At 40.5% G+C, this 24,704-nt stretch overlaps 1 protein-coding gene across 1 annotated transcript in view; it reads left to right on the top strand.

Moving 5' to 3' along the window:
- The window catches only part of LOC149178382 (E3 ubiquitin-protein ligase IPI1-like), a 141,238-nt gene that overhangs the window by 21,501 nt on the left and 95,033 nt on the right, over positions 1-24,704 (top strand). Inside the window, exon 2 of the mRNA XM_089420328.1 lies at positions 15,295-15,464. Within this exon, the coding sequence (XP_089276454.1) occupies positions 15,295-15,464 (170 nt within the window). The remainder of the gene's footprint in view (positions 1-15,294; positions 15,465-24,704) is intronic.

Raw genomic sequence — 24,704 nt, 5'->3', positions numbered from 1 at the left:
GTTTACTTAGGGAGTTAGTTTGTAAAGTGATGATTAAATTAATTATTGTATTTTTCTATAGTTTTTAGGAGAGAATGATAATTCTTGTAAATAGGAGAAGATTCGAGAGTATTGTGGAAGGTTTGAGAAGATTATGGATTAGTTAGATTTTATCTAGGGATAAGGGATTGGATGAGAGATTTTATGGATTATGAGAGATATTTTGGGAGTTTACCTTGGGTTCTAATCCATTTGTATAAATTGAGGTGAGCCCATGAGGCATGATGTATGTAGAAGTGTGTTAGTGAGTGTGAGTAATTGAGAAATCCTTTTGTAATTATTTTGTTGATTAAGCAATCATTGTGCGTGTGTTTATGGTTAGTGTGAAGACCTTATGGTTAGATGCCTGTGTCAAAGGGGAGGGGGAATGGGAGAAAAGGGAAGGGATGCAGTGGGGGAGATGGGGGAAAGGATAGGAAGGGGGGGAGGGAGATGACAAGAGAGAGCTAGGGGGAGAAGGGTGGGGCTTCATTTCATTATGGAATGATAGTTGCAACTTTTCCACCTCCATTTCTATCCATTGAGGCTTTATTTCCGGCCTACATATGACACTCTTCAATTTATTAAGGAATTTTTGTCATGCTCATGACATCGTTGATGACACATTTTTCCTCCTCCAGATGGCTTGCCTTATTGGCTTATCTGTCAGCATCATGATTATTTCCCCTCAAGACATGATAGAAGGTCACTGAGTCGAAAGCAGGGATCAAGTTCTGGGCTCTCATAATGATTTGATTCAGGTTAGAGATCTTAGCCTTTGAAGTATTAATCACATGCCTTATGACTACCATGGAGTCTCCTAACACCTGAATCTTTTTTATCCCATTTCTATGTGCCAGGATTAGTCCTAGGAGCATTCCATAAGCTTCAACTTGGTTATTAATCTTTCGGCCTACCCCCCAAGCATAACTAAATTCAATGATTCCTTCGGAATCAATGAGAATCCCTCCCCCTCCTGCGACCCGAAGATTTGATTTTGACGCACCGTCGAATTGAAGGGTCCACTTATTTGTGGTTTTCAACCATGCCACTTGCTCTTGCAGGGATAACCTCAACACAGGGAGTACGCACTGAATCTCAGGGGGTCAGAGGGACCTCCCACAGGGCTAGCCAAGCAGTTTCTAGCTGATCCAAAGAAGGGTCATTAACAGGTTTGTGTAGCTCCATATAGGCCGAGAGGGTTGTCATGGCTATATTCCTTGCCAGGGTACGGGACATTCTGAAAATTGCCTTATTCTTGGATATCCAAATTTGCCAATTGATATACTTCTGGGAGAGCGGACCACACCTCCTTAAATTTGTTTTTGGCTTGAAGGGAGCCCACATATGAGTTGGGCCAAGAGTTGAAGAAGGAATGAATGTCTGCAGGCCAGATGGTTCTGCAGTAAAGGGGACCGAGGGCCACAACCCAAACTTCCTTCGTCACATGACACTGCAGGAAAAGATGAGAGATCGACTCCTCCTTTGATTCGCAGAGAGGACATCTTGAGGGGCAAATCTGCCCCCACTTCCTAAGGTTTTCAGCAGTGAGAATTTTTTTATGGGTGAGCAGCCAACAAAAGAAATTGATTTTTGGAATGGCATTTGTTTTCTAGATTTTTCCCCAAACCGCATTTTTAGGAGGTAAATGGGTGTCAGCAAGCATGTGCAAATAACCATTCTTCACTGAGTAGTTGGCGCTCTTCCAACCCCAACTGTCTTCCACATTTTGTGCAATGGGGGCCCGACCAATCAACAACCTCATGAGCCTTTCGCGTTGAGGGAAAAGAGCCTTTGGGATGTTATCCATCATCCACCATTTCCAGCCACCATGCAGGTCCCACTCCACAATCTGATCCAGCATTACCACCCCTCTACTTTCCAAAAAAAGACGAAGGTCCTCCAAATATTGATCAGAATCCAGGGATTGAAGGCTGAGAATTGAATCAGTAAATATATTGATAGTGGCCCCATTTCCAGGGATCTTGCTTAAATATTTTGTGATGAGGTCCTTGGAGGAATTGATCAACCACCAAATGGGAGAACCCCATCTAGAGGCCAATTGCCCAGCCCAGTCATTTGAAGGAGATAGGTACTTGGACCTGATAACTTGAGACCACCACTGGCTCGGGTTTATGATAGAGCTCCAGTAAAGTTTTGCTCCTATAGCCATATTTTCCAATCCTGGGTCCCTGATCCCCAGTCCACCATGCTGCTTTGGAGCTCTAACATTTTTCCAATTTACTAAGTGATATTTCTTGGTTTCCGTTTTGCCCCCCTTCCCACAGGAATTTCTTGATGAACATGCCCATTTGGTGAAGCACACTTTTGGGAGCTTGAAGAGTTGTGAACTGATACAGGGGGATAGCCGAAAGGACTGACTTTACCAAAATTTCTCTGCCCGCATTATTGAGCCACATACCACCCCATTTTACTATTTTAGATTTCATTTTCTCTTGCACTTTTTTCCAGGCATTTGATGTTGCTCGTCCCAAAAATATTGGGATCCCTAAGTAGTTGAACTCTCTCCAGTCTCTGATAGCTTTAAATCCCAGAATTTCCTCAATCTTTTTTTCTTTTTGCCTTGTAATATTCCATCTGTAGATGTGGCACTTACTGTCACTTGTAGCTCCCCCCGAGGCACTGAGGAATTTATCCAGAATATTTTTAAACCTCCTAGAAATAGTGGTAGAAGCACCTCCCATTAATATAGTGTCATCTGCAAACTGTCCATGGTTTATGCTTTTGATGCCTCCCTGGAACTAGATGCCGGAAAGGTTGAGGGAGGCTTGCTCAGGGCATCAACCATAATTATATAAAGAAAGGGTGAGAGGGGACAACCTTTCTAGAGACCTGTGGAGGCTTTGAAGAACCCCACAGCCTGACCATTCACCAATGGAGCAATCCAAGGGGAGGAAATACAGAGATATATCCATCTTATGAAGGTCTCATCCATGCCGAGTTTACGAAGAACTTTCTGCAGGAAACTGTGTCTAACCCGGTCAAATGCATTAGCCATATCCAGTTTAATAATCATGCCGTGATCACCCCGTCTCCAGCTAGAGTCCAAGGCTTCTTGGACGAAGATAATGTTCTTGAATTGAGGCTTCTGTGATCCTGGGGACAATGCCCTCTTGGTTGACGGAGATTAAGAGGGGCATGTAGGAATTTACAGGGTAAGTTCCTTAGACAGAACACCAAAGGACACCGCTCACAAACAGATCACAGATCAATACACCAGTATTTTGATGTGGTTAAAACCCTCAAAGAGGGAAACAGTCCACGGCCTGAGCCAACGCGGCCACTTCAGGCAATATATTAATAAAAGAATGAAAATTTACATAAGCTTCTCTCATGAACGGTTAACCTACAAATGATCCTCCATGCTCTTTAAATAGGGATTATGGACCAATCGAGTGTTAAGCCACGGATCAAGTGTCGGTAATACCGAGGAGAGAATGAACCGTCGGATCACTACATATCGTGACTGTCGGATTGTAAGTTACAAAAAGTACATAGTAAAGAAACACACTTTACCTAACTCTATACTAGACCAAGTTATACTTAACTATTTCCTATGTGTCGGAATATCCTAACATCCCCCCTTAAGAACAACTTGGGATAGGATTGAAGGATTTACAAATATGACACAATAGGAGAAGGAAGGAGGCACTAGAGCCTATCCCCCCTTAGTGACAACTTCCTGAACTCCAAGCATAAATCGAAGTTTAGTAAACTTCGCCTCTGTGAGGGCCTTTGTGAAGATGTCTGCAACTTGATCATCGGTTGAACAATATTGCACTTCAAGAACATGGTCGTGAATGAGCTTTCCGATGAAGTGCATGTGCAGTTCAATGTGTTTGCTACGCTGATGTTGGACTGGATCTTTGCATAGTTGAATGGCACTTTGATTATCACACCAAAGTGTAGTCGGATGCTGCCGCTGAAAGCCAAACTCTGACAGGATCTGACGAAGCCACAAGGCTTCCTTACTAGCTTCTACGGCACCACGATACTTTGCTTCTGCTGAAGAAAGAGAAATGGCACCTTGTTTCTTGCAAGCCCATGTAATAGGTCCTAAACCAAGAGTGAACACATAACCTGGACGAAGATAATGTTCTTGAATTGAGGCTTCTGTGATCCCGGGGACAATGCCCTCTTGGTTGACGGAGATTAAGAGGGGCATGTAGGAATTTACAGGGTAAGTTCCTTAGACAGAACACCAAAGGACACCGCTCACAAACAGATCACAGATCAATACACCAGTATTTTGACGTGGTTAAAACTCTCAAAGAGGGAAACAGTCCACGGCCTGAGCCAACGCGGCCACTTCAGGCAATATATTAATAAAAGAATGAAAATTTACATAAGCTTCTCTCATGAACGATTAACCTACAAATGACCCTCCATGCTCTTTAAATAGGGATCATGGACCAATCGGGTGTTAAGCCACGGATCAAGTGTCGGTAATACCGAGGAGAGAATGAACCGTCGGATCACTACATATCGTGACTGTCGGATTGTAAGTTACAAAAAGTCTATAGTAAAGAAACACACTTTACCTAACTCTATACTAGACCAAGTTATACTTAACTATTTCCTATGTGTCGGAATATCCTAACATCCCCCCTTAAGAACAACTTGGGATAGGATTGAAGGATTTACAAATATGACATAATAGGAGAAGGAAGGAGGCACTAGAGCCTATCCCCCCTTAGTGACAACTTCCTGAACTCCAACCATAAATCGAAGTTTAGTAAACTTCGCCTCTGTGAGGGCCTTTGTGAAGATGTCTGCAACTTGATCATCGGTTGAACAATATTGCACTTCAAGAACATGGTCGTGAATGAGCTTTCCGATGAAGTGCATGTGCAGTTCAATGTGTTTGCTACGCTGATGTTGGACTGGATCTTTGCATAGTTGAATGGCACTTTGATTATCACACCAAAGTGTAGTCGGATGCTGTTGCTGAAAGCCAAACTCTGACAGGATCTGACGAAGCCACAAGGCTTCCTTACTAGCTTCCATGGCACCACGATACTTTGCTTCTGCTGAAGAAAGAGAAATGGCACCTTGTTTCTTGCAAGCCCATGTAATAGGTCCTGAACCAAGAGTGAACACATAACCTGTAGTAGACTTCCGATCATCAGGGTCACTAGCCCAATCGGAATTAGTGAAACCAACCAATAGAGGAGCTGCTTCGGCACTGTAATGAATCCCAAACTGAACTGTACCTCGAACATAACGAAGTATTCTTTTAGCTACTTTCCAATGACTTTCATGTGGGTTTTGCATAAACCGAGCAACAAGGCCAACAACAAAGGAAAGGTCAGGACGAGTATGGGTTAGATACAAAAGTTTTCCTACAAGTTGACGGTATAAGGTAGCATCAACTTCAGGAGAAGTACAAGTGACTGAAAGTTTGACTCCAGACTGAAAGGGAGAAGGGGCTGGCTTACAGTCTTCCATGTGAAAATGGCGTAGAATATCACAGGCATACTTGGACTGGGAAAGGGAAATACCTTCCTTGGATTGCAAGACTTGAAGACCAAGAAAATAATGTAAGTGTCCTAAGTCTGTCATTTCAAACTTCTTTTTAAGGCTGGACTTCACATGGTTGATAAGGTTGGGATCACTACCAGTGAGGATAAGATCATCAACATAAAGAACAAGAATAATAAGAGACTTGCCCACTTTCTTGGTGTAGACAGTATTGTCAGAATGACACTTGGAAAAGCCAGATTCTAAAAGAAAGCTATCCATTTTGGCATACCAAGCCCGAGGAGCTTGTTTGAGACCATAAAGGGATTTCTTAAGCCAACATACAAGGCTGAAGTCTGTTTGTATAAAGCCAATAGGTTCTTCCATATAGATTTCTTCATGCAAGTCCCCATGCAAGAAGGTAGATTTAACATCCATCTGATGGACTTCCCATTTGAAAGAGGTAGCAAGGGAAAGAACCAAGCGGATAGAGTTCATTTTGGCAACAGGGGAGAAGGTTTCAGTGTAGTCAATGCCTTCAACTTGTGAAAAACCCTTAGCAACAAGACGAGCTTTATGTTTATCAACTTTCCCATCTGGTCCATACTTGGTTCTATAAACCCATTTGCATCTATCAAGTTTTCGTCCCTTTGGTAGAGGAACAAGATCCCATGTATCATTTGCCAATAATGAATGATATTCTTCATTCATAGCTCCTTCCCAATCTGGATGGCCTGAAGCTTCTGCAAAGGTGTCAGGATCATAATTCACTAAAGCTTGAGCTAGTAAAGAAGAGGCTCTATCAAACTGAGAACGTGTACGTCGCTGATCTGTAGGAGCACCGACAAGATCACCTGTTGCATCCCGAGTAGCACGGACCCATTTTGGAAGCTGCGGAGTTGAAGGAGGATCCTGAGAAGGTGGGGGAGGATTTTCATCCTCGCTTTCATCATCTGAAGAAGAAATATTTTCAAAAGTAGAAGAGATAGGGAGAGGTGGCACATTCGCCGAACTAGGCTTGCAGGCCGATATATTTTTAGCAAACTTTACATCTCTTCTAATGATAACATTTTTGGACTTAAGTGGAATAAGTCTATATCCTTTGACATCTTCAGAATATCCAACAAAAATACATTTATCACTCTTAGGTTCTAAAGCTTTATGTTTCTCATCTGGAATATGGGCCCATGCTTCACTTCCAAAAACACGAAAGTGACTTACATCTGGTTTAATTGAGCTCCATGCTTCTTCTGGAGTGATATTCTTTAAAACCTTAGTAGGACTGCGATTTATTATGTAATTTGCACAGTTAATTGCTTCTGCCCAAAAATTAAGACCAAGTCCTTTAGATTGAAGCATACAATTAGCCATTTCCTTTAAGGTGCGATTCTTCCTTTCAGCTACACCATTTTGTTGTGGAGTATATGGAACAGTATGTTGCATTTGAATTCCATTCTCAGTGCAAAAGTTGATGAATTTGTTGTTAACATATTCTCCGCCATTATCAGATCTTAGCTTAAGAATTTGATGTCCAGATTATTTTTCAACAAAGGCCTTAAAGGCCAAGAACATGTTAAATACTTCACTCTTGAGTTTTAAGAAGTATACCCAAGTGCATATGGAGAAATCATCAATGAAAGTTAAGAAATACTTATAGCCAGAGAATGAAACAACTGGAAGTGGACCACATAAATCACTATGTACAAGCTGTAAAGGGGTTGAGGCGTGCCAAGAGGCACGTTTTTCAAAACTATCTCGATGATGTTTTCCGAGTACACATCCGGAACAAACACCATCTTTGCAAGATACAATTGGAAGACCTGTCACCATATTTTCTTTACATAGATTCTGAAGGGAGTGATAGTTTAAGTGACCAAATCGCTCATGCCAAAGTTTGCTCACTTCATCGTTATGAGCAACAAATACCGAGGGAAGATTTGATGACCCAAAGTTGTGAAACTTATACAACCTTTTAGAATCATCAGCAATGCCAGTAGCTAAAATCTATCTAGGATCTCTTAGGTCCTTAATTACAACATCATGAGGTGAAAATTCAACGATTTTACCTTCACCTGAATGAGTTATCTGATATACAGATAGAAGGTTGCAGGATAAGGTTGGAACACATAATACATCATTAAATTGACCATTGTCTATATGAACAGTTCCAGTCCCTACAACACTAAGAGATCTATCATCACCAACATATATATTTTTGGTGTTACAATCATTTAAAGAATAAAACATGGCTTTGTTTTTGGCCATGTGATAAGAAGCTCCAGAATCAATGAGCCAGTCATGAGAATGAGAAGAAGAAGATACATTTAGTGCATAGCCAGATTGAGATGCTTGACAACCACATGCAGAAAGTGCTATTCCTGAAGATGAAGTTGAAGTTGAAGAGTGCTCCAAATGGATGTTATGCTTTTTCATTGCTGCTTCTAAGGCTTCCATCTTCTTAAAGCATTTGGATTCTAAGTGGCCATCTCGATTACAAAAGTTGCAATGTCTATCAGTCTTCTTCCCTTTGTTTTTATTTGTCTTATCATTTTGTTGAAATGATTTTTCATTTTGAGTCTGAAATTGCTTAAGACTCTTGTTTGGTTTAGGACCATTCCTTTTAGGATACAACTTCTTAGGATTCTTTGAATTTGGTTGTTGCTGGGCGGCTAACGCTTTCTTAGAAGAGTTTCCAAGATGAAGAAGACCAAGGTGTACGAGTTTTTCTTGTTCTCTTATTAAAGAATCACAAAAGGAATCAAAGGAAGGGGACTTGTAGGCTTGTCCTTGAGAAATGAAGGCTTCTCTTGTAGAATGGAAGGTGGAAACAAACACAGAATAGGTTGGTCCCAACTTAGTAAGAATGGAATAGATAAGGTTACTATCTTTTTTCTTAACCTTAACACCTTCCAAGAGAAGTCTAAGGGTCTTGAATTTGGACAAAAAATCTTCAATGCAAGAAAAATTATTGGGGTCCAATGTAAGCAACTCATTTTCGAGTTGATGGGCTTTAAGTTCATTTTTAATTCCAAAAACTTTAATGATCTGTTTCATTGCTTCCTCAGGATTATCAAGTTCTGCAATATGGAATCTAAGATCTGGAGAAATAGACATCCCTATCAACCCTCGTGCTTGATCTTGCCTATTTTCCCATTTAGTTGCCTTATCTTCATCTTTAGGTTTGGTTTCTTGGCCTGAGGCTATTCTGTAGAGACCTTTACTTCTAAGTAAATCCACAATGTAGGACCACCATTGAAAGTAGTTGGTGCTGTCAAGAATAACTTGGCATGGACTTTCCAGTTTAACAGAAACTGAAGCTATAGATGTTGAAACTAAGTATTCCAAAGGAAAGATCTCGAAAAATTAGGCTGGTTCAAAAAAAACGGCTCTGAAAACGGCTTTTGGATGAAGAAGTTATGGCTTTTTGAAGAAAATTTGATGAAAATGCCGACGAAGTGCAGGAATGAATGATAATGTTATAAAAAAAATCAGCCTTCTTTCCAAACTTAATCTAATTAGCTCAACAAAAAGAAGACTTGAACTCAAGACCTCTACTCTCATAAAGTAGCTTTGGACCAAGTGAGCTAAACTAAAAGTTTAGTAATTTTTGGAAAAGAGGAAGGGGGTTTTTTTTTTAGTCGCTGAAGCTTTGGGCTGCGTGCTTACTTTGAGAAAGCTCTTTTTCCCTACAAAACAAAAAACACAAAACCCAACACGGACATACAAAAAAAACGAACCTTACGGCTCGAAGTTAGCTTTAGCCGGAAACTAAATATTTTCCTCAATGTTTTTGATTTTTCGAGGTCACACTAAGGCGCAACGGAAAAGAGCATACGCATGAGAAAAATCCTTCCTTTCTGTTTCTGATTTGCCCAGATCGCACAGAGTCGCGGGGCAAAGAGCATACGCAGAAATGAAAGGTATAGATCCGATAATAAAAAAAACAAAAAGCTAAATAAACCGAAACCGAAATAAACAGAGAGAAAATAACTGTAAACTGCAAATAAACATTGTATACCTCCAGATCTTAAAAATGACGTAGCTAGGGCTACCGGAAACCTTTTCGCGTGAAACAAAAGGGGTTCCTCACTGGAACAGATGCTCCCAACACAATAGAGCAGTCCTCTCGGCCTGAAAGTAGTCAGAAACAGTAGATCTAGGAAACGATAGTCGGATGCAGTTCTACCGGCTTCAGATTTGGATCACCAACGGACGCGGCCCTCAAATAGCTCTGATACCATGTAGGAATTTACAGGGTAAGTTCCTTAGACAGAACACCAAAGGACACCGCTCACAAACAGATCACAGATCAATACACCAGTATTTTGACGTGGTTAAAACCCTCAAAGAGGGAAACAGTCCACGGCCTGAGCCAACGCGGCCACTTCAGGCAATATATTAATAAAAGAATGAAAATTTACATAAGCTTCTCTCATGAACGGTTAACCTACAAATGACCCTCCATGCTCTTTAAATAGAGATCATGGAACAATCGGGTGTTAAGCCACGGATCAAGTGTCGGTAATACCGAGGAGAGAATGAACCGTCGGATCACTACATATCTTGACCGTCGGATTGTAAGTTACAAAAAGTACATAGTAAAGAAACACACTTTACCTAACTCTATACTAGACAAAGTTATACTTAACTATTTCCTATGTGTCGGAATATCCTAACAGGGCAGCAGCGGCTTTAAACGCTAGGCAAAGGGAAATAGGGCGAAATCTAGAGAATGAGGAGGGGTTCGACTCTTTGGGAATTAAGGCTAGGAAAGAACAGTTTATGTCGCCCCCCATTGCACCACTTTTGAGGGAGTATCCCACCAACCTACATAGATCTCTCTTTATGACATCCCAGAAGGAGTGATAGAAACTCGCCGAGAAGCCATTCGGGCTTGACGCTTTATTTGGAGGGAAGGAAAAGATAACCTTATGGATTTCTTCTTCCGTCGGAGGGGCAATCAACAAACTATTCCAATCCGCAGAAACAAGAGGTGGAATGCCTTCTAGGAGGGAATCTTCACTCTCCAAATCCCTCTTATGATCCTTGGAATACAATTTTTTATAATGCTCTACTGCTGCTCTTTTGATTTCTTCAAATTTATTGATGGTCTTTCCCCCATGGGTAATCTGAGTGATATTGTTTTTCGATTCCCTAAACTTGGCTTGCTTGTGAAAGAATTTAGTATTTCTATCACCTGCCTTGAGCCAATTATTTCTTAATTTTAATCTCCAGTACTCCTCTTCCTCTCTGAGAGATCTGTGAAAGCTCTTGAAGGTTTCTGCTTCTTTATGGATATCCATCACCTGTATCAGCCTGGTTTCCATCTGTCCTTGGATAACATCCAATTTTTCTTCCATATTCTTTATATTGAATTGCCTTTCTGTTTTGTTCTCTTTTAGCCAAGTTTTCATGTCTTGTTTCAATTTGCGAATCTTAGCTTCCCAGATAGTAATTGGGCTGCCCTCGATCTAGCCCGCCTAGGAAGTGGAGACCATTTTGAAGAAGTTGGGGACCTCAACCCATTGAGGGGAGTAACGGAAGGGAATAGGCCCCAGATCCAGGGGCATGGAGATTTCAAGGTGGATCGGTCGGTGGTCCGATCCAGCCCAAGGGAGGATGGCTGACTTAAGGCAATAGTTCAAGGTGAGGATATTATCGGCCAGAAGGAAACTGTCTAATCGGGCCACGATTTGATTAGGCCCCACTCTTCTGTTAGACTAGGTGTAAAGGAATTTTTGGGGTTTGACATCATATAAGTTCAAGGCTAAGGTGAGATCCTCCATGTATTCTTGCTGGGCATCCCTGATTATGGAGCCCCCCCTTTTTTCGTGGCAGCCCATAGTAGTATTGAAGCCCCCCCCAATGATGCAGTTATTCCCATACTCGGTATTTTTCAAGTCCATCAGGGATTTCCAACATTCTTGCTTTTCCCGGAAGTGGGTGTGCATGTACACATTTATCACATAGAAATGTTGATGTTTATTAGTTTTATTAAAAATAGTAGCTATCCAATGTGGAGTTTTAGAGTACTTACCAGATTTAGCTTTGCCGGATTCCACAATGTGCAAAGGCCTCTGGATGCCCCTCTTGAGCTTACTGTTTCGATCTTGCTAGTGTTCCAAAATTTATGTTTAATGGAGTTGATGGACTCTTCATCCAACTTGGTCTCCTGTAGCAGGGTAACTTCGGGCCTTTCTTTGTTGATGAGGGATTTTACTTCTGTGATTCTCTTTACTGAACCCAGTCCTCTATAGTTCCAAGATATTATATTCATTAATCACTTTTTTGGGTTCCCTGACCCCTTGTTAGGGCCCGAGTTGTTTCCTTTCTTCCCTCCACCTCCTTTGTTTCCTGCATTTGCCAGCTGTCGTGGGATTGTATGTTGTACTCCCAATTCTTTGTCTTTCTCAGTCTTTTCCCATCTGACTTCATTCTTTGTTTTTCTCCCTGCCTTCTTCTCATTTCAGACAGGTTGTTTCTTCCTAGTCCCACCTGATCTGCCTTCTACCAAGCTTAATTGCCCTGCTGATCCCTTTCCTTTAGGAGAGGTCATGAGGCCCTCTAATTCCTCATTGTCTTCCGAGGAGTTGTCAGTTTCTAGACTTGAATTGGATTCCATGTGTCCTCTAGAGGGGAGGACCAGGGGCTCAGAGCGAGGGGCGGAGACCCCAGCAACTGGAGGGGGAGGCAGGGTGGTTTCAAGACACTGTACCAGCCTCCGAGCTCAATACTTAAAAGCTTTTTGCAGTTTCCAATCCCTGGCCATCCCCACCTGGCGAGCAACTCAGAGGGGTCGAGGCCATCCCCAAACCAGGGGAGTTGTCATGGGGCGGGTGCTTCGAGGATTTGTGATGCTTGACTTGAGTCCATTGCTCTCTAGATCCCCCAGAAGGTTTATCCACTGGGTCACCCCCTTTAGGGCAACCTTTAGCAAAGTGCCCATATTCATGGCACAATTTGCACTTGAAGGGCAATTGATCATAGTCAACCTCTTGTACGTGCGACCAACTATCCATACAGAGGTTGATTACCGCCGACAACCCTTTTTCCAAGTCCACCTACACGCAAATCCGAGTATAGGAGAATAGGCCATCCTTCGGTTCAAAGCAGTCAATGTATTTCCCAAGAGAGTTCCCAATCAACCAGAATGTCGCATTGTTCCCAAGAGAGTTCCCAATCAGCCGGAATGTCGCATCGTTCCAACAGTGGAGGGGGAGGTAAGGGAGTTTCACCCAAACCGGAACCGAGGAAGGGACATCACAGTCGGGATTGAAACTGGGACTCCACCTATCCAGGTAGAGCCCCTGGGCCCCCATAAAATACGGGCCACTCCGAAAAACAAGGTCCTGGTCCAGACGGTTTTCAAAGTAAAAAATGTAGAACCCTTTGCCACAGAAGGAGGAAATCACTCCCCCCTTGATCAGGGGATTCTAGTTCTTTTCAACCCAGGCCTTAACAGTACGGGGAGAGGGCCAAAGGCCCATGAACTGCCCAATGAGGCCTCTGTTGGCCAGCTGGAGAGCCCTCGAACGAGCTTGAGGGGCACAAATATCAATTTTGGGGATATCATCAACTTTCTTCACAAACTTAGAGTCCCCCTACTTGCAGAATTTTGGGCCAAAGGCCACAAGAGAATTTAACGCTGCTATTTCCCCCTGCATAGGCGCATTGGCAGCTTGCACAGGCACATCCGGAGAAGGTGTTGACATGCCCACCTTAAAGGTCGAGAGGACCGCGCCCAAGAAACTAGCGGCCCCTTCGAACCAAAACCTCAACAGACGAGCAAGGCAGCCAGCAGGAGGCGCCCGAGGAGTAAGGAATGCAGGGCCGCGACCACCAAGCTGACACAAGACGCGCAGAGGGACAGGGGCTCCAGGCCAAGCGGCGCGACCGCAACCGACACTCACGGACAGGAGAAACTCCAAGCCAAACAATAGGGCCACCTCCGGAAGAGGCAGACGCAGTCAGACTGCGAACGCCAGCAGAAACCGACAATCAGCACACACCAGGGGCCACAAACCAGCCACAGGGAGATGGCCGCCATGGGTGCCAAACTCCAGAGCTCAAAATTATGCACTCGGGTCTCATATGTTCTTATAATGTACATATTGTTAAGCTATTATAGAAAATACAAAAAAGAAATAGCATATACTGTTGCTTTTGGTTTACTTCTGTTTGGTCATGGAGAACATACTGTCCTCAGTGTCTCTACCCATATGGTGAAGCCTCCAACTAACTACAATTTTGTGTGGTAGGGTAAATTGTGTGTACAACAGCCACATATCATCATGATCATCTTTATAATAAAATTCAGATGTTCATGCCACATTCAAATTCATTCTACATTAATAGATCACTTTGCTTCATTCTAACCCTAAGTGATGAAGCAGATTTAACCTTGTTTGAGGAAAATTACAAAGGGAAGACAGCACCTAAAAGTCAAAACCCTTAAATAAATGAAAGGGGAGGTACAATGAAAATTTTAAAACAGGAAAATGCAGGGACAATCACATACACATACAGGCCAATTCAATCCTATGCTCATTTACAGCAATGGATGATGAATCTTTGAGGATATACCTGCATGTGTTACCTGCTGTTCCTGTGCTTGGGTAGATCCAAATCCTTACAGTGCCAGATCTGCTTAAACATTTTGATTTCATAATGTTGATTTGTTGATCTGCGGTATCTGTTGATCTGTTGATTTGTTGATAAGATTTTTGATTAAATATTGTTAATTTGCTGATTTTATTTGCTGAAATTGTTTTACTGGGTATGTGTGTTTGTGTATAGATATAATTTAATTATTGATATTGAGATACTTTAATTGTTATTATTATCGTTTTTATTCTTTGAATACTATATTTCTGCCCACAGTGGCCCACAGACCACTAAGAGTCCTGGACTTAATCACTTATCAAAATATTGCAGTCATATTGAAGATGGTTGATTAAGATTACCCCTAATGACAGATTGCATATATGCAAAGGGATAGTAAGGCTCCGGAAATATATGTGCACATCACAGGCCCATGACAGCTGGAAGGAAATCCGTGTGAGACAAAACTGGTGCAGCCCTGAAAATGTTTTGGAAAACAACAAGAGTGGCAGAAGTACAATAGGACGTCTCATATATCAAATTAATAGATATGTTTGAGCAGTTGTAAGTTGATGAGCAGAATTTCAGGAAGAATATAAAGGAGTTCTTGGAAATAAAAAAGTAAATTGTTTCTTTTTTTATTCTGCTTTTATATTAGTCATTCCTTGGAGAAGCAAATCTCAACAAAAAGAAGCTCAACTGGCAAAACATGAGTACAGTTGACAGATCTGCATTTTGCACCATTCTAGTCAATGTCCAGCAGAATGTAAAAATGGGCAAGAGATTTCTAAGTGGTGAAGGGGATAACCTCTGGAATTTGCAATGTTTGAAAATTTAGACAGTGTAGCTGCTTTGGTACATACTACAGGTTGTTACCTGACCAGTTTCAAGTGAAGGATGCAACCATAAAAGAGTTTGGTTGTGGCTGATTTTGAATAGTGTCACAAGTACAACATTGAGTTTTGGGTCACAAGTACAACACTTAATTTTTTAATTCTGAGTTGCATCAGATTTCGTTTATTTTTTATTCTATGTTGCATCGCATCTTGTTTCACATATCAGCTTTCTATCTTTACATTATTACTACTATAGTTAGATATGATTGGTTTGTTGTCATGGTTAGGTGTTTTAGAGGGTCTCGGATTATTTATTGGTAGAAATTTTGACTGAAATTTTTTAGTACCATTGGTGCAGATTGTATTGGGTCAGCATTCAATGCCAAGGGAGCAATGCAGTGCCCAAACTGCAGGCATGTAGAGCATGGTCAGTGGCTTTATGCTAATGGATGCCGTCCATATGAAGAATTCACTGTTGAGGATCTACCAAATGACGATTACCTATATGATCTGCATCATACTGAAATGGTAATTTCAAAATTTTCTTCCATTTTGAAATTTTTAATTATGAATACTAAATTGTTCTATGCTGACTTTTTTGGGGACATGTCTTCTATCTCATGAAAAGATTGAGTACTGCTATTTCTTGCCAAGGACCCTCCAATTCTTGTAAATTGAGGCAACCCATTTACCATCATTAAGTTGTCCAAAAGGGAAAGATACTAGAAATTGAGATGTGGGCATAGCTTTGATGCCACTACACACTGATATTCTTGTCTACGCTAGGTACTAACATGTGTTTTTAACATTCTCACTTCAACAAACCTGTACAAAGCATTCTCCTTGCTTCCTGATGTGATAACGTGTCCATTCCAGTGTTGCGAACATCACAATAAGGATTAAATATTCGAGGGGAAAAAATCGTAAAAATCGGTAAAAATCGGCAAAACATCCGCAATATTAAAAAAATATAAAAAATCAATTTTTTTCAATTTTTTAAGTATCTAAAGCATCCATGATTTTTGACGATTTCTATGTTTTTTTGGGCGATTTTTACGATTTTTATTGCGATATTTTCATTTTGGAAAAAATCTTGGCAATTTTTTCACGATTTTTATGATTTTTTAGTGATTTTTACGATTTTTTCAAAATGAAAAAATTGCCGATTAAATCGCCATGCCGAACAAATTGCTATTTTTTGAGAAAATCACGATTTTCACAACACTGGTCCATTCCTTTTGTCTCTCATGAATCATTAGCTTGTTCTAAACAATACTTCTATATGTGGATTTTGTGCTGTTATCTGAGTAACTGATAGGAGATTTATATTCATACCTAAATGGATTTCTTACCACATGATATCTTTACCTGCACATTACTATGCCCTTCAACAAAAAGAAGTTTTACCACCATCGAAAATCACAAGCTGCTGATTTAACCTCTAGAAATGAAATCAACCAATGCTTCTTATCTGTCATATGCTTTATGCACTCAAATAAAGAAATAATGATCTAATGATTTACAGCTTTTACGAGGAACACAAATTCCTCTTTGCCTTCATTTGTTTCATGCTGTACAATATTTGCATGCATTTTATTTGGATGATTTTTGTTGTTATTTTTAAAAGATATTATTCATGTTGAGGATGCAATAGCTTCTTCTTGTGTTCCAACTTGCCACAATTGTATTGTAATTGCATTTTCATAGTGCTTTTGCCCCCAGATTGTGTTTGTTGTCAGCCTTTGCCTTTAAAATTGGCACAAAGCCACACTCCGATGCTGAAACACCTCTAAACTATTTAAAGTTTAAACTATTTTGTCCATTGATCTTTCTACGAAATATCGTTTTACAACTAGTGAAAAGTAATCGTGGTCAATTCAAATTTCAAAGATGCACCAAAATTGCACATACACTAATGTTACAAACTTACGAGATAAAATGTCATTAAACGTCCATATATCATGACATCATTTAAAAGAATAATGTGTCTGTTCAATACTGGCACTCAGTTTAAACCCAGTAAATCTACCGTAATTAAGAGTAATGTAGCTTAAAATATTTAAGAAATTACATGAAGATTGGGAAGCACTGTTTCTAAATTCATGGGCTGCATGCTAGTTTCCTTAGGGAGGTAATTGGTGCACGCTGCAACCAAAATGGGTAATTCACACCGTAGACTTGAAAACACAAACCCACAACATAGAAGATAATAGGATAAGCTAAGATAATTTTATTAATGTGCAACAAATGCCACACGTAGGTCAATGGGACTGATATGTACAGTATTGTGGATCACAAAGTGGGAAAACAAAGGCCACTCCTAGAAAAGTGTTATAAAAGCAGATCTAATCTATACCATGTAAGATCTAGAGTCTAAGATCAAGGAGCAAAAAACAAAGTTGTAATGCATATATGTTGAAAAGTTGTTGAGAACCCAAAAATTGCATGGAGGGTGTCTCACATTAGGGTATGCGGAAGGTGATTCAATGCCCCTTGATGCTATCCCCTGAGGATGGAGGGGACACAATGTTTCCTAATGCCATCTCCTGACATATGAGGTTGTAGAGATGGAGCTCTTGAGTTGTGATACATGACTGGCCAGAGGACCTGGAAGAGTTGGCTTGAGAATATGTTGATTTACAATGGTGAATGATGCATTCCTGGGAGCTAAATATCATCTTTTTACGGTAGATATGAGTCCTAACACCCAAAGATCATGGTCGATGCACCCAGACATCATAATGTAGTATTAGGTGTGTCTAACAACATTATTGACCACATAAATTGAACTTGAAGACCCATTACATTGACTTATATGGCTCAATTGACCCCACTTGACCCATAGAATGCATCAGAGGGGTCATCTCCTACATCAAACATTTAGTATGTTTGGGAGTGCAACTTTCAGCATCAAGTAGTAAGAATTCCTCAAGATTTCGCTTGCTTTTTTTCATGTTTAATTATCCACCCATCCATGTTTAACTCTTAATGGTGTTGATCCCTAATCGTCCGATGTCACAGGTTTTTTTGATTCCATGCATTGTCGTAATCTCTCCAATTTTTGGTTGTTGTTGGTCTTTTTATTTAATTGTTCTTCAACATTTGATTCTATTAATGTTGTTGGTTCTACCATTTGTTTGCTGGCAAGTGAGGATGTTGATGTGCATGCTCTTTTCTTTCTTGCAGAGTTTCCCATGCAGTGTTAAGCTTTCTTATCCACTCATAGGGTTCAATCTTCCCATAAACATTAACTCAAGGTATCTTGATTTGTAGATTCTTTGAAGCCATTATGATAGTTTCTCAAATAATCCATAGGTCTTGTCTTTTCCAAATCCACTAATTTTCAAATCAAATTTATATACATACTAGTCTCTGTTTCTTCTTCTCTCTTCCTTTTGAATCACCTGATACCATTCAAAAGTTATTTCAAATTAAGTCACATTGTCGTTGTAGACTTTTATGTGTGGTCTGATCTGAAATCCAACCTTGTAGTTACTATTTATTTGTGATTTCTTCTCTATTATTTTGGTGAAATTTTAACTTTGGAATAATTTCAAATCTGTTCTTCCAGGACAACTAGTCTCCCTTGATTTTATTCTGCCAGAATGAAGTAATACGGAATGTACCCAATTTACTAATTTAGTAGTTTAGGTGGTAGTATTTTTGTTGAATTGAAGACCACAAAGGTGGTTTGTGCTAAAGATTCCTTACAAAGTTTGGCCAGTAAAGAAGCACCATGTAACAAATTTAAAACTCTTTACTTGTTTGGCATATGGATATATTCTCGTTAAAGTTGGACATAAATTGGAAACCAAAAGTAGAAAGTGTATCTTTTTTGGATAGAAGACTTTAATGCACACAAATGATATGATTCGTTAAATAGGAAGATTCTTATAAGTGGGAATGTGATTTTTGAGAAACTTCAAGATGTACCAATATTTGAATGTAATGACATTTTGAAGATAGAAGAGGATCTAGACATTGGAACTCCTTTTACATAGAGGAGAAGAAGAAGAGGAGATGGCAAACAAGAGGGGGAAGAGAAAATAGAGTTAGGAATTAGTCAAGTAGTTCTCAAAAAAAGCCAAAATGGTTCTATAAGATGCTTCAAGATGAAAAGTTAGTTGAAGTGAAAAAAGGAGAGAGGAGAACAAGGGCGAAATTGCCATATCAAGTAAATCTTCTTTCATGTGTGAGGTTGTGAATTTTCATGATGCAATTTTATATAGTAAAGCTAGAAATTTCTTTTACAATCTGGGGAATAGAAAATCACAAGATATAAACTCATGCGATGACATGCAACCATCAAAACACAAGGAACAAAATGATTTTACAGGGGAACCCAACTGGGAAAACCCTTCCGTTGCTTTTCATTAATCAGATGAGAATGAGAAACTATTACAATGTCTTGCTTCAACTCTGAAGCACACCCTGCACTGTAAATATGTTCTCCTACTGACTATCCCGCTTTGGCCAACACTTAGCCAATTCAAGCCTCCAACTTCCTCCTATTTCCTTGTGCAATTAAGGAGAAATTGTTCTCCTAAATAATATGGGAATTCCCTGTTTCCTTTGTGCAAATCCCAAGGAATTGTTCACTTGCTTAAAGCATATGCATTGTACACTCAACAATATACAATTATAAATACAAATGTGCCTTTTCCATTCACTCAACTAGGCAATTCGAATTCCATGCATGATTGGGTGTATTTTTAGGTCATTGACTAGTTAACTAAGGGATCTGTAAGTTAAGAACAATCATACCTACTCAACTGACCTTCAATTGAATCAACTAATGACTAGAGCACAGTTAACTGAGTTCAACTAATATTAACTCAACCAGATTGCTAGATCTTAGCAATCAACTCATGCACAACTCTACTTCTAGCATACAGACTTGAATTTACTGACTTAACTAGCAGACAATGCGATGTCACTCTAGCTAACTACAATCCAAGTCATCCTGTTGATGTGGAAATTCAATTTTCTCCATTGGACTAAGGCACAAGTCAAATGAAGCCTTATTAGCTACAACTTTAACACTTCCTCTTAGCAAGAAAAGGGTTTTGCACGACCTTAATCTTGCTTCTGTAGGAATATATTGTAACAAGACTCCCTCTCTCTGTTGCTGTTGCTATTGCAACCACTGGAACTGAGAAGCATCCAAAATACTGAATCAACTGTGTCTTTGAGCTGCAACTGTCCCTGAGACTCTGACTGCTACAACCCTGCAACTGTCGCTCAAGATTTGATTGCATCAACTGACACTGATCCTTCTGCTAATGAATAATGTGGGCCCCTATAGCACTAGTAATGATCCATGAGAAGAGTATATTGCAACTACTGCTGCTCTCCTATGGACCCTGCCCAAATCTTGCAACTGTGGGACTAAGGCTCTACATCGCCCCGCCTCACTCCTGCAGGTATGGCTGAATGCATGGCGAAGTCTACCTCTAGCTTCTAGAGATTTTTCACTAACTCCAATATGTTTCACTTGTTTAGTAGCAACACGCTTTAGAAAAGATTTTCCCTTACTGAACACCAAATCATAACCTTTGTCCTCCAATACAACTACAAAAATCAATTTTTCTTCAGCCTAGGCACACACATTACATTTTTCAAGTGAAAACGACAGTCTGAATCCCTCTTAAAGGTGATAGTACAATTTCCTTTGGTACTATACCTCCCATCATCTCCAAATTCTATGTGCAATTTGAGATCCTTCTCCTCTAGGCTACTGAAGAATTCCTTGTTTCTTGTCATATGATATGAGGCACTAGAATCTAGGTACCACTCACTCCCTCTTATTGTGCTTGCCATGCAAGCAAAGAGGGTGAAATCTAACTCGAATTAAGATGCTAGAGCATCTCCTCCTGCTCTTGTTGCATTCTCCTTGCTAGATTTCTTGTGCGGACACTTGGTTGCATAGTGTCCATATTCATGGCAGTGAAAACATTTTATTTTGCTAAGGTCCTTCTTCTTGCCATTGTTCTGGCTGGATTCTGCCTCGCCTTGGGCCTTCATGCCTTTGGCCTTCTTTCCTCATCTGCAATGGATGTGACACCATCTCTAGTGTTTCTTCTGATCTCTTCCTGCGCCAAATCAGACCAAAGTCTCTCCCAATTTGGTAGCTTGTCTCTTCAATTAACTGAATCTTGATAGCTGTACCAGGGTTTCATAAGGCTAAGGAGTGCTAAGCTCACAAGTTCAGATGATGGCACATTTTCTCCTACTCCTCCAAGTTCATCTCGAACCTGAGTGAATCTGGAGAGGTATTGTGGAATGGTTTCATTTTTTTGCATTTGAATGCTCATGAATTTATCTTTTAATGCCAATTTCCTAGCATCACTATTGCTCTGGAAGAGATCTGTGAGAGTTTTCCACATTGCAAAAGGAGTCTCCTTTCCATGCAAGTTCGAAACCACATGATCTCTGACACCCTCCAGAATAATCCTCTTGGCTCTTGCTGTGTCTTTCTTCCACTGAGCAAGTGCTTGTGCATCTGATGCTGCTGGTTTTGGAATATCAGTTTGTGTATATTCCCATACTCCATTATCATCCAGGACAACTTCCATCTTGTCTTTCCAAGCACAAAAATTCAAGGTGCCCTCCAATGCATACTCAAACCTCAATTCGTTGAAAGACATTTTTCCTGCACTGAAGAGAATCTGCACCAAAAACTCTGCAAATCGAAATTTCTCTGAGAGAAGATTTGAAACAAGGCTTCTATGTAGACTTCCGATGCTCTAATACCATGTAAATTTGAACTGAAAACAAGAAATTACAAATTTCCTCTACAATTCTGCGGAATGGAAATCACAATTTAGAAACACATGCAATGACATGCAACCATCAAAATGCACGGAACACAATGATTTTACAGGAGAACCTAACTAGGAAAAACCCCTCCGCTGCTGCTCATTAATCAGATGAGAATGAGAAACTATTACAATGTCTTTCTTCATCTTTGAAGCACACCCTGCACTGTAAACTTGTTCTCCTGTTGACTGTCTTGCTCTGGCCAACACTTAGCCAATTCAAGCCTCCAGCTTCCTCCTATTTCCTTGGGAAATTTAGGAGAAATTGAGCTCTTAAATAATAGGGGAATTACCTATTTCCTTGCGCAAATCCCAAGGAATTCATCACCTGCTTAGTGCAAAAGCATTGTACACTCAACAATATACAATTATAAATACAAATGTGTCTTTTCCATCCACTCAACTAGGCAATTCAAATTCCATGCATGACTGGGTCTATTTTTAGGTGGTTGACTAGTTAACTAAGAGATCAGTGAGTTAGCTAACAATCGTAACTACTCAACTGACCTTCAACTGACTCAACTAATGACTAGATCTTAGTTAATTGAGTTCAACTAACAATAACTCAACTAGATTGCTAGACCTTAGCAATCAACTCATGCACAACTCTACTTCTAGCTTGTTACTGCTCAAACTAGCAGGGGGCCTAAAAGGGACTCCTTAAAGGACAACTACTAGATTAAGGGCAACAATGGAGACTTAGCCCATGGTCACCTCAGCTAAGACTCCCTACTCTTTATGGATTTTGGCCGATGGGAGGAGACCCGGTATATGGAAAGTCACTTGTGAAGAATGAATCAACAAATGGATGTGAAGTGACCTTAATGATCCTTTTCTTAGAAGGAGGTCAAGAATGGATTTTGCTTGCTCTTTAAGCAAGTTACAAAGCTTTTTAGGAGGAGGTGAGGATTTAAGGGCTAGGTTGAGGGGATATGACTTGTAAAGGTGTTTCCCAATCCCTAAAATCATTATTGAACTTGGTATCCCAGGTGGTTCTTAAAGACTTGACTTTTCAAAGATATGGGACCACACGGGACCAAGTGGACCCAACCTAGGTTAAGGGGAGGGAGTTTAGCAACCATTGGTGATCTTAACCCAGACAAGGAAGGGGAAAGGATCAAAACAAGAATTTCCACTTAAAGGAGTCAATTTGATCCTATGAGGTACTAGCCTAAGGAACACCAGGGCAAAGTTTGATCTCAGAGCTAGGGCTTGGGGTATCTCACAATTCCACTGTCGGAATTTCTTCAAATTTGGAGGAGACCTTGAGGACACACCAGCGCAATAGAGGCTAGGAGATCGAACTTTTTCTGTGGCTACATTTTCGGGAAAGTGATGCCCTAGGTGTCCCTGCACGGCTAGACCTAGAAAAGAGGGAAAAAGTTAAAGAAAAAGGTTTAAGGTGATCACCTTATGGTGGACCAATGCCTAATTCATCTTGGGGATATGGAGTCAGGAAGAATTATGAAGAAGGATCTCGTTTCTAGCTCAAGGAGGCTCTTACGACAACTTCTTCCAACGCTAGGGCAAAAAAGGAAAGTGACCTTAAAGTGTTTATTCTTCACTCGCAGATGAAGATGGCTTATCAAGATAACTTTGATCTCTAGTACAATTCGTTCAACAAACATGGCCCATACATAGAGATATGCTATATAGAAACTGAATTCCATAATGCCTGAAGGCTTTTCATATTCCATCATCTATTCTTGCAATGTCTGAAGGTTCTCGGGGTTGAGATCTTCACTATCCTTAGAGGACATGCTTTCCAATTCATGAGGCTCTCCTTTGGCACCATCCTTAAAGTATGCATAAAAAAGGCACTCTTCCTTAAGCATAAAACCATATTCAATAACTTCCTCCTCTCGAAGGGCCACACCCAACATTTGGCATATATCTTCATGAGATTTGAAACCCGACCCTTCATGTAGCAAGAAGTGTGTAGTCAACATTGGAAGAGAAAGAATGCTTTTAAGTTCACATGACTCAAGCCAATCGGTATTTGGGGCAATGGATAGGACAAATAATTCCATTTGGTCACAAGGTTGAGTTATATTTTGCTTTGAAAGATACCTTATGAACCTTACAATGTGATTGGTTGCGGAATGTGGATCCCCATCGAACATTGGCATATTCTTCATGCATTCTGATGAGGGATACTGCGGGATCCCTGTCACTTTTATGGCGGGAATATATGTGGTCAACATGTTGTTGGGTCCTTAATGACATGGGAGTCGCCAGGGTAAATGAAATTGCCTTGACAAATGCTTGCTTCACCCTACAAGCATTGACTTTAGAGATCAATGAAGAACTAGGGGTTCGTTCTTCTAATGGAGTCACCAATAATGATGTGTCGATATGTCATATGGGGAACAAAACAAACGTTTCGTGTCCTTGACAACGATGCCAAAATTTTACCTCTCAAACTAGTAGGGGGCCTAAAAGGGACTCTTTAAGGGACAACTACTAGATCAAGGGCAACAATGGACTCTTTACAAACTTTCACCGATGGGAGGAGACCCGGTATATGGAAAGTCATTTGTGAAGGATGAATCAACAAATGAATGTGAAGTGACCTTAATGATCCTTTTCCTAGGAGGTCAAGAATGGAGCTTGCTTGCTCTTTAAGCAAGGTACAAAGCTTTCTAGGAGGAGGTGAGGATTTAAGGGCTAGGTTGAGGGGCTATGACTTGTAAAGGAGTTTCCCAATCCTTGAAATCCTTATTGAACTTGGTATCCCAAGTGGTTCTTGAAGACTTGGCTTTTCAAAGATATGGGACCACATGGGACCAAGTGGACCCAACCTAGGTTAAGGGGAGGGAGTTTAGCAACCAATGATGATCATAACCTAGACAAGGAAGGGGAAATGATCAAAACAAGAATTTCCACTTAAAGGAGTCAATTTGATCCTATGAGGTACTAGCCTAGGGAACACCTGGGCAAAGTTTGATCT

Source organism: Pinus tabuliformis, chromosome 4_1 (genome assembly GCF_031772625.1).
Source record: "Pinus tabuliformis cultivar Carrire ecotype Pingquan chromosome 4_1, CPIR1, whole genome shotgun sequence".
Taxonomy (NCBI): Eukaryota; Viridiplantae; Streptophyta; class Pinopsida; order Pinales; family Pinaceae; genus Pinus; species Pinus tabuliformis.
The sequence above is the reverse complement of the archived record's forward strand: the minus strand, read 5'-3'. Positions and strand labels throughout refer to the sequence as shown.